Source organism: Xyrauchen texanus, chromosome 8 (genome assembly GCF_025860055.1).
Source record: "Xyrauchen texanus isolate HMW12.3.18 chromosome 8, RBS_HiC_50CHRs, whole genome shotgun sequence".
Classification (NCBI taxonomy): domain Eukaryota; kingdom Metazoa; phylum Chordata; class Actinopteri; order Cypriniformes; family Catostomidae; genus Xyrauchen; species Xyrauchen texanus.
Genome location: NC_068283.1, coordinates 21,844,783 through 21,861,568, shown reverse-complemented (window position 1 = coordinate 21,861,568; position 16,786 = coordinate 21,844,783). Strand labels below are relative to the sequence as shown.

Here is a 16,786-nt window from a genome sequence, read left to right as displayed (position 1 = left end):
GATATTCTGTACTGAGCGCAAGAGTCTTTAAAATGTTTAGCATATTATTTTGATAAGAGGACTTGAAATATCCACATAAATCAAAATCCACATAAATAAAAATAGTCATAATAAAAAAAGGGGGGTGGTGAGGGTGGAAACGTATCAAATTTGGAGGCACTAGGATTTTTTTATGGCAGGCATAATCCTTGGATAATAAAAATCATTATTATCTTGATTATCTGGGCAAAACTGAAAAGAACAAATCTGTCTCTGAACAGAATCACATTTCAGAGACAGCTACAGTGAGAAAGATTCATTTGTTTATAAACCATCATCGATTCGTTTGGGAAGATTGGAGAAAACATAAATGGAGACATCGCTGGTGTCTATTGCGCCACAAAACTTTGAGAATAAAGCCTTTTATCTCTCGCACACACCATAGCAGAGTGTGCAGAGTAGGAATACGGCGTAATTAAGTAGTGTATCTGTGCAGCATCGCCCTACTTTTAAACGTGTAAATTGGGGGTACAACACATTAACCGTTTAAAGGGCAACAAAGTTTGAAATCAAACGAGCCATAATGCACTATTGTAGAGGTGTTGAGGAGGCATGCATGTTGGTAGGTGTCGCCATAATCACAGCAGTGGCTATTTATGTGATTTTGCTATTCATCAGTCATGGCTACACCAGTGATCATGTTCACAAGCACTTGGGTTTGCCCTCAGGCCCAACACTGCTCAGCTGAGAGCAAACAAACTTGGATGATCTGCTGTCTGACTTGTAAGCATTCTCTGTCATTTCCTATCTATTTAGTTAAGTATGTAACACTATTTAGGTCACTTAGCTCAAAGGCCAAAAGTATGTCTAAGGCAGGTAATACAATGTTTTCAATTGCCAAAAATAAAGCGTTTTGGGATTCACCACGCTGGAAAGAGGCAGCTACTGAACACAGAAAATACTAGAGGGTATTTCAGCATCTCTAATGCCATTGTAAAAATGCTGAAATTTACTAATTGAAAAAATATTGAATTCTTGGTACCATTTAAGTTTGTATGGTTTAAAGGATAGTGATAAAAAGGCATTAAAAGTAATGTTCAAAGTTCAATACATGTTAAGCTCAAACGACAACATTTCTTGCATGTTAATACTAAAGAAAAAAAATACTCATTTACACACACACACACATGTGTATATATATATATACATATACAAATAAATAACACACACCGATCAGCCACAACTGTAAAACCACGTGCCTAATATTGTGTCCACCACGTGCTGACAAAACAGCGCCAACACGCATCTCATAAAAGAGAGGTCAACGGAAATGGTTCGAACTGATAAAAAGTGTATGGTAACGCAGATAAACGTTCTGTACAACTGTGGTGAGAAGAATATGGGTTGGCGCTGTTTTGGCCGGTCGAGAGGGACCTACACAATATTAGACAGGTGGGTTTAATGTGGATGAATGCATGTATACACACACACACACACACGCACACAAGTATTAGGTAAACTATTCCTCAGGATTCCTTTTATTGTTGCACAAACACAATGCTCTCAGTCAATCCAAAATGTTATTGAACCTCAAACCTGAATGTTTAAAGGAAAAGTGAGTTTTCTCTTTCTCAGGGGAATATATAAGTGTGCACAATTATTAGGCAACTATTTTACAAAAATAATTTCTCAAAACTCAATTGTTTATTCTCAAATTTTAGAGTAAGTGCAACAAAGAAGTAGCACAAAATTACATTTAAATTTTTTTGACCTTTTAAAAATATTCAGTGACCTAGAGCTACTCTTCAATAAATGCCATGAGCCTTCCATCCATGGAGTCTTGTCAGTTTCTTGATCTGTTCACGATCAACTTTTGAGTTTCAGTCCCATCTCAACTCAAAAAGGCCCAACTACCTCATTCTTAATGATAGCAGCCCACACCAGTACCCCTCCTCCACCTTTCTGGTGCCTGACTCGAAGTGGTGACCTGTGCCCATTATTGATCCAGCCACGGGCCCATCCATCTGGTCCATCAAGAGTCACTCTCGTTTCATCTGGCCATATAACCTTTGAAAAATCTGTCTTCAGGTATTTCTTTGCCCAATCTTGACACTTCACTTATGAATCATATTCAGTTGAGGCCATGTTTCAATAGTTTAGCCATTTCAAGAGTGTTGCATCCATCTGAAAGGCATTTTACAATAACTTTCATTGCCAGTTAAATCTTTTTGAGGTAATGAAACCACTTAATAATTATGCACACCTTGATTTAAGGTGTTAGTCACTTTTGCCACACCCTCCATCATTACACAAATACATATCACCTGAATATGATTGAATCCAATAAGCATTCAAGTTTATATGGTTTGGAGTTAGAAAATGTGCATGGAAATAATAAGATCAGAATACTCACTAGCCTAATAATTGGGCATGCTGTGTGTATATATATATATATATATATATATATATATATAATGCAGTTAGAGTTAAGCACTTACAATACAAAGTGAATGGGGCCAGTCCATAAACATAGCCACACAAACACTGTTTGTTAATATAATTTTCGTGTGCTAAAATCGCTTTCTTAAAATATTGGTGTTGTTACATCAAATATTACAACTTTGCTGTCATGGTGTATCTGCGGTAAAACCTTTAATCTAGCTAGTAAATGATGATAAATCACATTGTATTGCACTAAAATCATGTTTACATGTATAATAATAATAATAATGTATGTCTTGTGGTACTTTTTGTATAAGGGCTGACTTACGCTCCATTGTAAAAGCATTAATTGCACAGCCATTCTTTTTTTTTCTTTACATAAGTGTGGAGTCTATTTAAAAAAAAAAAAATTTGGTGGTGGTAATAAACATTTTGCCCAAAAAATTCTGTCGATTGAGCTTAACTTAACTGAACCCAGAACATTTACGGGAGAGTTCACCAAAAAATTTACATTCCGGCATCAATTTATTCCCCCTCACATGTTATTACAAACCCATATGACTTTCTTCAGTCAAACATTACAGATGAAGTTAGGCAGAATGACAGCTACAGCTAACCATTCACTTTCATTATATTGAAAAAAAAATTACAATGAAAGTCAATTGTGAGTCCAACATCCTCCCCAACATCTCCTTTGTGTTTTACTGAATAAAGTCAGTCTTACGGTTATGGAACATCATACAAGTAAATATATAATGACAGGACGGTAATTTTTTGGGCCCAATCCATTTAAAACTGCCCATCACCATTTATGTCTCAAGTACATGTGTCTGTGCTCCTGAAAGAGATCATGCAATGCCGGATTTTCTTTGGCATTGAGGGGGCATAGATTGGCATCAGAAGAAACATGATACTGTCAGTGCTATGCAGAGTAGTAATACTTCCTTTCATGAGCCTCCTGGGCTCCCTCAGCTAAGAGCATAAGGCAGAATTTGACACCAGACAAAGAGTCCTCTACTGCCGACCATTTTCTTTTTTCCGGCAGCGCTGCAGCCAAAAAGAAACCAGCAGCATCTGAATGCATAGACGCATGCAGGCACCATTCACAGTCAAGGTTGCCTGAACAATAGAGATGAACCAGCCAAAAATTAGCAATCTTTAATGGATGGGAGAGGAGCAAATTACAAGGAGGGAAGGAGTCAGTATTTATGAAAATAAAAAAAGGCAACCGGTTGAGTGCACAGTGGCCAAAAAAATAAAAAATAAAAGTTAAGTGGGTAAGGTACAGACTATTTACAGAAAATACTTAATAGTATTCAGGACATGGCACTATACAAAGTAGCTATACACAACCATTGATGGGGAACAAGGTTGACAAAGTCCTATCCATTTTCTATGCAACTAACGCAGACAGGAAACAGTTGTTTGAATCATTGGTACCTTACACACGTGGCACTTGTGAATGTGGAAGCTTTTGTTAGCAAAATTATATATATTATATTAAAAAAAAATATGTGTTGGGCTCTGCTGAAAAAAGCCAGTATGGTTTGGTTGTGGACAAAACCCCAAATAAAACAAATAAATTAAGACACTTGTTTTTTGTTTTCCATTCCCTGATGGACAAACAACAAAGGAATGGTAAATAATCTGAGTGAAGGAGGATGTCTGCAGGTTAGCAAGGAAATTTTATTTCCAACCTCTGAAGGAGAGGTACTATTAGTGGATGTTGGAGTTTATTTTATCATGACGCAAGTGGTCTACATTCAGCCCTGAGTTTATGCCCCATATATATCAGCTTGCCTAGTATGGCTAACCACTGTATAAATTAAGTTTATCAAGTGGTATATTGTTGCGAAAACACGTTTCCACTCAAAAACATTTCTTCGATCGCAAGCATTATCCATCAGGAGAAGAAAAAGTGTAAACCTTTTGAAATATAACTTAAGAATCTTATAGGTACATATATCTATATAAAACAACTAAATTCTAAAATTGAGCGATTGACAGCTACAAGTTAAAAACACCAATCAAGATAATGGGAAAAAAAATTAAGGCCTGGCAAGTGTCGAAAGAGAGGCTCAGAGCATAGTTCCCGTTAAAAGGTTAAAACTTTGCTTTTGCATCTTATCTTGCTATTTGGTCAGCATTAAAAGGCTCAGAAGGGCAGTGCTTTCTCTCTCTCCACCAAACATTTGTTTCCCTCCACTTAGTAACATGGGGAGAAATGCATTGCTTTTGGCAGCATCAGGCTTTCACTGATGGAGGGTAACATTTAATGACACATACAGCTTCTCTTGGCAGGCTGAATAAGGACAGTAACAAATGAGTGGACAGAGGAAACCCCTTCTCTACCCTTAGCCACCATTCTGTGCTCATGACAGACTGCTAGGAGATGCCTTCTTACTCACATAAAAGCATGTCAGAGCTATTCAGGAAGGTTACTGTATGGAATACAAACATCTGAGCAAAAGAGGGTTATTTGAGAGAAATGTGAAAGGAACTGTTGGACCAGCATCACTGCAGCATAAGTTGTTTGAGGTTGTCATGCAAGATGGTGTCCTTGACGTCACGGAAAACAAGGCGAATGTTCTCTGTGTTAATGGCAGTGGTGAAGTGGTGGTAGAGAGGCTTCTGCTGTTGGTCTCGGCGCTTGCTCCGGAAACACTCCACAAGGAACTTCTGCACGTCGTCCAGGCTGTGCGGCTCCCCTGTGTACTCGGGAAAGTAGTCTTTGATGGCTACCTTTTTGACCTTCTCCTCAAGCAAGTCTGTCTTGTTGAGGAAGAGGATGATGGAAACGTTATTGAAGACACGGTTGTTGACGATGGTCTCGAAGATGTTGAGCGACTCCATGAGGCGGTTAGTTTGACGGTCCTCCATCAGCACCTGGTCAAACTCGCTGGACGACACGAGGAAAAGGATGGAGGTGACACTTTCGAAGCACTCAAACCACCTGCGGCGCTCCGACCGCTGGCCACCCACGTCCACCATTTTGAAGGGTACGTTCTTGATCTCGAAGTTGTACTCATGAATGCCCTTAGTGGGCTTACGGGCCAGTAGGATGTCTTGCTGTGTCGGTAGATAGTCCTGAAGAGACACAGAGATTATGTCAGTGGGCAGTACAGATATTAAGATGAAACATGATTCAAAGAAACATATGATAATATCTTTTACATTGGTGTTTAAGTTCTTCTTCATGGAAAAAAAAAGTATCAAAATGAATTAACTTATGAAAATTTATAAATTTTTCTATTTCTCAAAGGTTTAAACCTGATGCTTACAATGAAATATAGGTATGGGACAATAAACCGAATTTCAGAACATCACATACCAAAATAAATTAAGAACATTTTTATTTTCTAGAGGTAGACCAATATGTCGGTTTTACTGATTAATCAGTGTCAATAGTTGCTTTTTGCAACTATCAGTTATCTGCCAAAAACTATGCTGATAGTTTCTGATAGATATGCTGATAGTTCCTCTTTGGCCGGTGCTGGAGGATGCAACTGATGTAACGGCTTGGTTCTAAAGTTTAACACTGGCCTCTAAAGGTGAAATAACAACAATCACTGACATCTCGCAGAGGATTTGCTGTATCTAAATCATAGACAATAATTACTCACATTTTTTATACAACACTTACATCAATTTTGTTATTTTGCTTAGACAATCAAGTGTTCTAATTTAAAGCAAGGGCATGCAATGTGTCCCTTCAGCACATACTTCAAAACTTCAACTTCACATCTTTTGAAAAATAATAAACATTATTTCTCATTAGATCTCATCTGGTGAAATATATAAACAAACCCCTTCATCTGCTGAATTTATAGGCTACAAAACATTTATTTGGATAAATACTTAATATAGAGCATTGCAACGAAGTCAAGTCTCCATTTCAAAAACAAGGGTTCTGTGTGTCTCACCATCACCTTAGAAATGGTATGTTAAGTACCAAGTGTTTACGCATTGTTATAATTTAACTTAATATCAAATAAAAACATAAGTCCAAAGGTCCGAAATATTCCACGATCCACAACGTGAAGTTTTAATGAACTCAAAAATGTATACAAATGTACACAAATGATATACCTTGTATACAAGTTATTTTTAACAGTAACCTAATTAATTAACAATAAACGTCAAAATTCGTACTACACATAGCCTAAATGTATTACTGACAATACTTGCATTTCTTAAGTGTATTCATTTAAATTACATTTAAACATTAAAGAGCAGTACTATGCCACAGTTTAACGCTCAGTGCTAGCACATAATGCCAGAGGTACATTTCTGAAATTCCAGATGGGATATCAAAGACAATAGCCTTAAAAGGGAAAGCCATTCGGCATGAACTCAGTGCCAGAAGCTGGCAGTCAATACTACTAGGCACTGTTATAATCTGATTGACAGAGGGAAGGTTTTCCTCCTTTTGCAGAGCAAAGAAGTGTCAAACATACTTGATCAGTGTAACTGAGGCCAACACACAGTTACACTGATCTCACAGGTCAGAGGACAGAACTCATTTTGAATAATTCAGTGTCCATTTTTTTTCACGTTTCTTTAAGACTTTTGTAAAGAACCTTGTAACTAAAGCAGGTCTTAAAAGGGACAATTCACCCAAAAATTTAAATTTGATAATTTCCTCACCCCAATGTTGTTCCAAACCCATATGAGTTCTTCTGTGGAACACTAAAGGAGATGTTAGGCAGAATGTTAAGGAATGACATCCTCAGTCACCATTCACATTCTTTGCATCTATCCATACAATGTTCGTGAATGGTTACTGAGATTGAATATTTTGCCTCCTACCTCCTTTTCGGTTCCATGGTAGAAAGTCTAGACAAAGCACAGCCGAATGAAAAAGAACGCAGGGTCTTCAAAACTATTTTCAACTAAACAATTTGAACTTTTGTTTTTAAAAATGCAATAGTTATGGCATCTCCTGTCAGCAAGACTTCACATCATGACAAAATATGAGGCATTATGATTGTCATTATATGTACCTTTGTTACAGACTACATAATAACTAGTGGTTGATAGATATATCTGCGAGGCCAATAAATCAGCCGCTATGACTTTTTTTTAATTATCCGCAAAAAATGCGCCTGCTCCCATGTGAAGTGACTTTTTTGTTACGACAATAATAAACCGGAGTGCAACACAGTGTCATTTAAATGGCACGCATATCAGAGCAGTGACACATGCGTTTGAACTCAATGTTAAAGGGGTCATGACATGAGAAACCAAATTTGCCTTGATCTTTTGGTATATAAGAGGTCTTTGTATCATTAAAACGTCCTGCAAGTTTAATATTTTAAGACGTCCTCCCCATTCTAAACGAATCATTTATTTAATCAAGCTCAAAATACAGCTCGTTCTGGATTCATGGTTAGAAGTGACGTGTCGGTTAGAAGTGACGTACCAGCGTTTGCATATGACCGCCTCCAGCACAAGATAACTACGCTTTAAGCGCCAAGACAACTACGCTCATTTCAGTATCGCCGTGCGCCTCACAAGTGTTCAGTCGATGGACAGCGAGCTCTGACAGAGACTACTTGTGCACAGGAAAATTACGATGCCACACAGATGTGCTGTTCCTGGCTGTGGTCAAACAAAACCTCTGAATAAGCTGCCGAAAGATCCAGACGTCAGGGAAAAATGGATGCAGTTTATTTTTTGCGGATCGACCCAGTCACGGCAGTGTTAACTTAAGCGTTTGTTCTGTACATTTTAAGGATGACTGTTTTGAGAACAAATCTCAATATGATGCTGGCTTTGCCAGAAAACTGTTGCTCAAAGATAAGTCCGTGCCGACTATTCTGGGAACAACGACGACGCAAACTGTAAGTAATCTATTTTAAACTTTAAACTACTTTTTAAAGCGCAATTTCATTCATTATGAATAATCACAGTGTTTTTACTTAGTTTACTTGCATATTGTTCTGGCTGGGGGCGTCAATAATTGATACATAGGCACTGACGTTAGCCAATCATAACAGTGGGCGTTAACACTGAAGTCTTAAATGGAAAACGCCCCCAAAACAGACTGTTTGAATCAGAGGATGAGAAACAGGGTGGGAAAAGGTCATAAATCACTAGATTTTAAAAGTTTTTCTTAAAAAAAAATATATTAATACTATAATTGCACCTAAGGGAACATAATAATACAATAAAAAAAACCATGTCATGACCCCTTTAAAGTGCTCGGCTGTTTCATACTCCCTCTCTCCTCAAGAGTTCCCTGTAACCTTTATTGGTCTTGTCTAATGATAAAAAGGCAAATATCAATTAAACTAATATCATCTGCTAATATGCACACATCTCGTTTAAACAAATGTAATAAACCAACCACACAACTTGAGCAGATCCAGCATCCTGTGGAGCACTCATTTATCCATCTCTAAACCTTGGATTCAATCAGCAGTTCCCTGTCACTTTTAACTCTATTTTCTAATGATAATATCAATATATCAATATATTCCTATAGAAGGAAAATATCAATAAAAATTATTTTAAATACCGTTTGCAAATATGCAGATATCTCATTTAAATACATGTAATCAGCCAGAATCAAAAAATTCAGGATCAGGAAAAAAAAGCTCCTCTGATTCACACAAATCAAGATGGTTAGTGTCACAATCAGATCAAACGATCCAGGCTGTTCATCAGTATTGTATCAGCCACCCTGATCTCTGGATATCGGCAATTCAATTATAAGTCTAAAATAATTCAAATGTGAGTCGCTGGAACAACGAGACTCTATACAGCAGCCAAAGACGTCTGTCTGATATACAGTATATGTACATAGACATGTACATACACTGTATGACCTGAACATCTTTGTGCACTACTTTGCACTGGTTTTGGAAGAAAATTTGTGGAATGGATTTAAAGATGGCAACAGGGGCGGATTGGCCATCGGGAATACCGGGAACAATCCCGAACGGCCGGTCCATTTCAGGCCGAAGACCGGCCGGTGGTCAAAGAGTTTTTTTTTTATTTTATTTTTTTTTATGATACGCGACCGGCCTAACCGGCCTCTCAGCTGCAGAGGAACGCTGTGTGTGTGTGAGATTCAGACCGGGCCAGGCCAATACTTTCAATCTGAGGGGGGATACGAGCGGCCCCTCCCAACTTGGACTGATCCTCGTTTTTCCTGACATCCGATTGGCTCAAACTAGGCGTCGATCAAAGGAGTTTACTTTTGGTCATGTTTGGCGGGTTTGTGTGAATGCAACAGATACGAACGGTAAAAATGGCAAAAAGAAGGAAAGAGAAAGAAATGGGTGGGGCCGAAAAAATAAGAATTAAAAAGAAAATTGTTTTGGCACAAGAGGCAGCTAAATGCGCCAAATTAACAGACCTTTTCCGTAGTGGAAAGAGTGCTGTGGCAGCCGGAGGTGCAGATGAGGAAGGACCCAGCAGCATGGACAGGACAGGTGCACGATTATGGATATATTAGTGATTTATTATACACTGAAATTGTTTATATTTGCATTTAAATATAGGCATTTATTACATGGCTTGGTAGAATTCCAATGTAGGAAGAGAGAAGGAGCAGGAGAAGAGAGGAGGAGGAGCAGCAGAAACCAGGAAACAGACAGGTAGAGGGGCAGTGTGCAAGGCTGGGTAGGCAATCATATTAGGCATATCTATCAATCAATCAATCAATCAATCAATCAATCAATCAAAGCTTTATTAAGGACACACACACACAAAATAGAAAAATACAGCACAATATTACATATTTACATATAGGATAAAATGCCAATAGTTCCACATACTAGATAATAACCTGACTGAAGCACAGATTGAATTAGAAAATGTATTATTCTTAGTCATATTTATTACTGATGTTCTTCTCATGTTCTTCTCAGCTGTACTATCAGTAAGCAGAGGCAGGGTCCAGCACAGGGGAAACTGAGCCAGGGAGAGTTGAAAGTGAGGGACACACACACACACACACACACACACACATCTCTATTTTATGGGACTGCATTGTGGTTTTTGAGTATCTGAGTGGGTATTTGTTAGTATTTGTAACCATTTTATCACTCCGACTGACTGTACACATGACATGCTGGTAGTTAGCAGTATACTAACTATACTGTGACTTATGTGTTCGAGATTAGGTTTTGCTGACCTGGTTGTGTTCAGTGCAGTGGTGACTTGCTTATACAACCTGAAGAGGCAGGTGTCAGTGTAATCTGATTCTCTTTATACCATAAAAACACTATTAGAATTAAAATAACTGCAAAAAATCCGTCTGCTCGTGCACCAAGGACACTCGCGTAAAAGGCCTCTCCATCTTAAAGTCCCGGGCTGAATTTCAGTCCCAGTACGTCCCTGGATGGCAAAATGTGTTAAATGTAACAGAGTACAACACTATTATGGGTTGCTGAAAGCACAATCAAATTAGCCAAAAATACAGAGGTAGGAGGATGTGAAGAACCAGAGTCTGGCCACTTCTACTAAGGCAAGGCTATTTATATAGCACATTTCATACACAACGGCAATTCAAGTGGCTTCAGGAAAACGGGTATTAAGAGCACGACTTCAGCGAATTGAAAAAGCAGAGAACATGAAATTATCCAAATAACATGAAATTCCTATAATTTTAGTCTCAAAGGCAGATCTCAGTGTACACATGATCAACCTATGCCTATACTGTGTATATAAAACAAGAAAATAAAAATGTATATCTAATCTAAACTAACATAATCTATAAAGGGAGAAATTGGAATGCCCAATGTTTAACAAATGTAGAAAAGGAAGTCCAGCCTTAGAGGTAATAGAGCCAATCACTTTTTAGATACAGACATCAGCTGCCAATCAACTCAAGAACACGTATATGCATTAGCTAGACAAGCTGGGAAAATAGCATTTCGTTAGCGTAATCTGTGGTAAAGTTCAATTTTACGGTTTGGAGATTTCAGTTGTTTCCTATTCAAGTAGATAGGAGCCATGGATGGCATGTCCAAATGAGCAATTGTATAAAAAAACAATTGTACATAAAGTGCACAATGAATAAGAAATTTCCTTAAAGCACACGTGAAGTGCTTTTACTTTGAAGTTGCGCTGATGCGGATCCAGCACGAGAAGCAATCTCCTGACAGTTTAAATGGCCTGGATCACCTGCTTGGATTGCCACGATATGTGATTCAGAGGAATGTTTGATCCTGATCATTTGATAAAATGATAGAATACACGCTTCAGAGGAAGATATTAGATGAGCATCGACAGGAAGAAAGCAATGGATTTTTTGTGAGGTTTGTGTATTACATCGGTTTAAATTAGATATCTGCATATTTGGAAAAGGTATATAGGTTTTATTGATATTTGCCTTTTATCATTAGGATAGTTAAAAGTGACAGAGAACTGAGGAGAGGCTGACAGAATATGTGCTTTAGAGGTAAATAATTGAATGCTCCACTGGATGTTTTTTAGGTTTGTTTATTACACTCATTAAATTGCATTTTGAGGACCTACAGAGCTGAAAAATTCTTCTAAATTCTTTGTGTTCTGCAGAAGAAAGTCACACACATCTGGGATGGAATGCGAGTGAGTAAATGAGGAGAGAATTTTCATTTTTGGGTGAACTATCCATTTAATGACGGATTTATTCATAATTTGCTGAGAAAGAGACTACTAAATGCTAACCTGAGCACAAACCCATTTCATGAATCTTTTCAGCAGATTCAATAAAAATACCTGGTTGAAAAGAGTCATAGACTACATTCTCTAATCAGACATCATGGTCACAAAGAGTTTGTTATTGTGTGCAGAGAGCTAATCAACAGAAAAAGTAAAAAGCAGCATAAAGACACACTGGCGCATGCTCCAAAGATGCAATTAGACAAATCAGAAGATGATATCTGAGTAAAATGCATTTGATTCACACATGGTACAGAAACCTGTTCCTGTACTATGGGCCTTTCACACAGGCCTTCGGACACACAGAATATGCATACCTTTTCAATTATCTCCTTAAGAATTAACCCAAAAACTGGAAAAGGATGTGATTTTCTGGGTAAAATGTGGTGAAAAAAAGTTGCTATAGGAAGTATTATGGGAGAAGTTTGACCGCCCCAATTCAAAGAGTGAAACGTGTGACCTTTGATTCGAGTAGGGCTTGTTTCACTTCTCTCTGTCTGTGCTGGCTGGTGAGCAGGGCAACCCGGTCACACCCCACATGCTTTGTGAAAAAAATGCACATGCATTCATCCCTCCTTGTCTGCACTTTTAAACCTCTGTGCTGTGGCAAGCAATTTATTCAACAAAGGTAATCATTAATAGTGCATATGAAATAAATATTTAGTGATGCTTGTTGTCTATTTTCTTAGATTATTGTGTACAGTACTTTCTATATAAAATGATCAAAATCTTGAATGAAAGTGAAGACTGTAGGGGTGGGTAAAAATATAGATTTTCTGTTGCATCACGTTCTTCATTTGAATGACCTCGATATACACTCACCTAAAGGATTATTAGGAACATCATACTAATACTTTGTTTGACCCCCTTTCGCCTTCAGAACTGCCTTAATTCTACGTGGCATTGATTCAACAAGGTGCTGAAAGCATTCTTTAGAAATGTTGGCCCATATTGATAGGATAGCATCTTGCAGTTGATGGAGATTTGTGGGATGCACATCCAGGGCACGAAGCTCCCGTTCCACCACATCCCAAAGATGCTCTATTGGGTTGAGATCTGGTGACTGTGGGGGCCATTTTAGTACAGTGAACTCATTGTCATGTTCAAGAAACCAATTTGAAATGATTCGAGCTTTGTGACATGGTGCATTATCCTGCTGGAAGTAGCCATCAGAGGATGGGTACATGGTGGCCATAAAGGGATGGACATGGTCAGAAACAATGCTCAGGTAGGCCGTGGCATTTAAACGATGCCCAATTGGCACTAAGGGGCCTAAAGTGTGCCAAGAAAACATCCCCCACACCATTACACCACCACCACCACCAGCCTGCACAGTGGTAACAAGGCATGATGGATCCATGTTCTCATTCTGTTTACGCCAAATTCTGACTCTACCATCTGAATGTCTCAACAGAAATCGAGACTCAACAGACCAGGCAACATTTTTCCAGTCTTCAACTGTCCAATTTTGGTGAGCTCTTGCAAATTGTAGCCTCTTTTTCCTATTTGTAGTGGAGATGAGTGGTACCCGGTGGGGTCTTCTGCTGTTGTAGCCCATCCGCCTCAAGGTTGTGCGTGTTGTGGCTTCACAAATGCTTTGCTGCATACCTCGGTTGTAACGAGTGGTTATTTCAGGCAAAGTTGCTCTTCTATCAGCCCATTCTCCTCTGACCTCTAGCATCAACAAGGCATTTTCGCCCACAGGACTGCCGCATACTGGATGTTTTTCCCTTTTCACACCATTCTTTGTAAACCCTAGAAATGGTTGTGCGTGAAAATCCCAGTAACTGAGCAGATTGTGAAATACTCAGACCGGCCCGTCTGGCACCAACAACCATGCCATGCTCAAAATTGCTTAAATCACCTTTCTTTCCAATTCTGATATTCAGTTTGGAGTTCAGGAGATTGTCTTGACCAGGACCACACCCCTAAATGCATTGAAGCAACTGCCATGTGATTGGTTGATTAGATAATTGCATTAATGAGAAATTGAACAGGTGTTCCTAATAATCCTTTAGGTGAGTGTAGATTCTTAAATCCCAAGAAGGATCTTTTTCTCCATGCGAAACCCTCCACTACAAGTAACCAGATTTCGCGCTGTGTGTCTGTATATTGGGAACTGGCTGGTAAATGTTTACATTTCCAGTAATTGTGTAGTACGGCTGTGGAGTATTCAGCAGCAAAATCCTTTCAGAGCATGTTGAGAGTTAAAGTTGTTCTGTGTAATGCATGTCCAAAGACAAGATCCACATGACCCATTTGTCATTGAATAATGTCTATTTTAATACCATTTCAGTAATTTGCAGTCAGTTGTTGATCAAAAACAACAAAGAGAGAAACATCCTAATCATGCGTAAAACAGAGTAGATAATGCCGTTCAAGTCCCCTCTCATAAACGAGCTCATTTACAGACACTTTTTACAGAAATGCTGGTTTTCTTAGAGACAGTACCGGTTTTTAACACGTGTTCAACAAATTAATGTAAAATATGTAAATACTACAAATTATGCTATTAAACAATAAACATGTAACAAAACATTATAATTGCAATATATTATAATATTTACTGATTGAATACATGGATTATTTCTAAAAGCTAAAATGTGACAAAAATTATGAAAAACTAATAAAATATAAAATATAATTAGTAAAATAAATATTACAGGGTCCCCTATATAATTAACAGAATTAGCTGGGAGATAATTTTTTCATATGCAAGTAAAAGGGACATTATAACTGTGTTGTTTATAAGGATACATAGAGAGATATATATAAATATAATACATAATTATAAAAGAGTACATTTTTATAAGATGTTTCAAATGAACATGTGATATAAATTCTAACACTTTTCCTGGTAAAACATTTTTAAACAAATCCCTCAAACTGAATAAAATAGTTGTCTACTTGCATGTGAATGGCCTATACGAAACCTGGGGTACACCACATGATCTCCAACAATAGTTTGTTTGTTTTTAACACCATGCCAGCTTCTATGGCTATTTCCATGGCAAGAAATGTGTTAGCAATTCTATAAGAGGTTTTTAAAAATCTATTTTTCCTAAAAAACTCTAAAATTGCATTTGATTTTGTTAAACATTTCTTCCAGAGTGCTGACTGAATAAAAAGGTTTCTCAAGGGGTACAGTCTAATAAAACATGTTTCAGGGATAATGGATTCTGGCAGAAGGTACATGTTGGTGAATCTTTACCTAATTTTAAAAACTTGTGTCAACCTGGAGTGACCAATACAACAGCGGGTATAAACAATCTGTTCCCAGCGATTTGAAAACAGAGAGGAACTTCTTTTGCTAAAAATAGTGCTGATTTCATGGAGTTTGTTCATGATGCATTTATCCCACTCAGTTTGCCATTCGTTTTTAATATATTAATTTATTATGTTTTTTAGGTCAGTGGGAGGTATTGGAACTCCAACACTAGAAGACTATATCCAATGACCATGTTGAGCACTTCAGTCATAATTGAAGGAAAATATATGTTTACTAACCTTCTATTCTGCAACTACAGTAAACGATAAAAAGACAAATGAGATTACATGTGTAAATTTCAGATCCCTCCCCAAAGTTATAAGTGAAATTACAAGCTTTGCCTGTTTTTTTTTTTTTTTTGGTACATTCCTTCATATTTATTCAGGCCCACATGGACCCTGTGCAAAATTCAACAGATTTGAAACCAGAACAAACAGTTAACAACTACATGCTTACCGGTGTCCCGAGTTTGTCCAAGTTATCCAAGAAATATTTCACAGATTCACCCTGCGAGGATGACAAAGAGCAGGCAATTAGTCATGTTTTAAATGCACTGTAATGACTTTGACTATGTAAACATATCCACAGTGTTAATATCAGATCAGAAGGTTATCAGATTATCAGAAGGTGATAATGTTGTATTTTCACTTGTTCAATAGGCACAAAAAATAGCTTTCATTCAATGTTTATGTGTACTTCACTGTATTTCGACGTATAAAAACCACCTAAACTTTAACAAAGCCATTTGTTACTCATGACTGAAAGGCTACTATAGTTAAATGACTGCAAATAGTCAAACTGCTTATGAGGAAAGCAAATATGCTGAAGTTTGCCATTAAAGAAATAAGGGCCTTATTTAACAAGAACAAACAGATCACAAATCTCTTGAAACCCTCTGATGGAACAGGATATCAGTAATCAAAGGCCTACTCTGCATTAAAAACACAAAGAAATGTACAATCTGTTATTGGCATATTCAATTGACACCTGGGGAGAAATTTTGCAGTTTTACCCATTTATCAACTATCTGCATTTTCCAACAATAACTGAACATTTCCAAGCAGACTTCACAGTAGTGACTCAAGTGCTGTACAGGCTGGCTCTACCTCATCTTTTAGCCCTATATACAAGACAGCTTTCTCCACCAGCACAATAACACAGGACACAAGAAAATGGCATTGGAGTCTCACAAGCAAGGTTCTAGAGCACCAAACAAGAGACCGGGTTGGAAAATGAAAATCTTGTGTAATAGGAACAAGCTGCCCAGGAAATAGCTACAACGAAAGAGGGAACAAACATGAGTCAGTGATAAATGTTCTGCAACATTCAGATGAATAACGGACCACTCAGACTCAGCAACTACAACAGTCTGGCAGGCTAACAGCAGGAAGGAATTGTGTTCTGCTTCCTTTTTGGCATGATGCTCATCTTTCTCAGTAAATG

At 37.8% G+C, this 16,786-nt stretch overlaps 1 protein-coding gene across 1 annotated transcript in view; it reads right to left on the bottom strand.

Annotated features, from left to right (window-relative positions):
- Window positions 1–125: 125 nt before the first annotated feature.
- LOC127647859 (guanine nucleotide-binding protein subunit alpha-13) overlaps window positions 126–16,786 on the bottom strand; it is a 40,625-nt gene continuing 23,964 nt past the window's right edge. The window contains exons 3-4 of the mRNA XM_052132359.1: window positions 15,800–15,850; window positions 126–5,508 (exon numbers count right to left, since the gene is read on the bottom strand). Of these exons, the coding sequence (XP_051988319.1) occupies window positions 4,936–5,508; window positions 15,800–15,850 (624 nt within the window). The 3' untranslated portion in view covers window positions 126–4,935. The remainder of the gene's footprint in view (window positions 5,509–15,799; window positions 15,851–16,786) is intronic.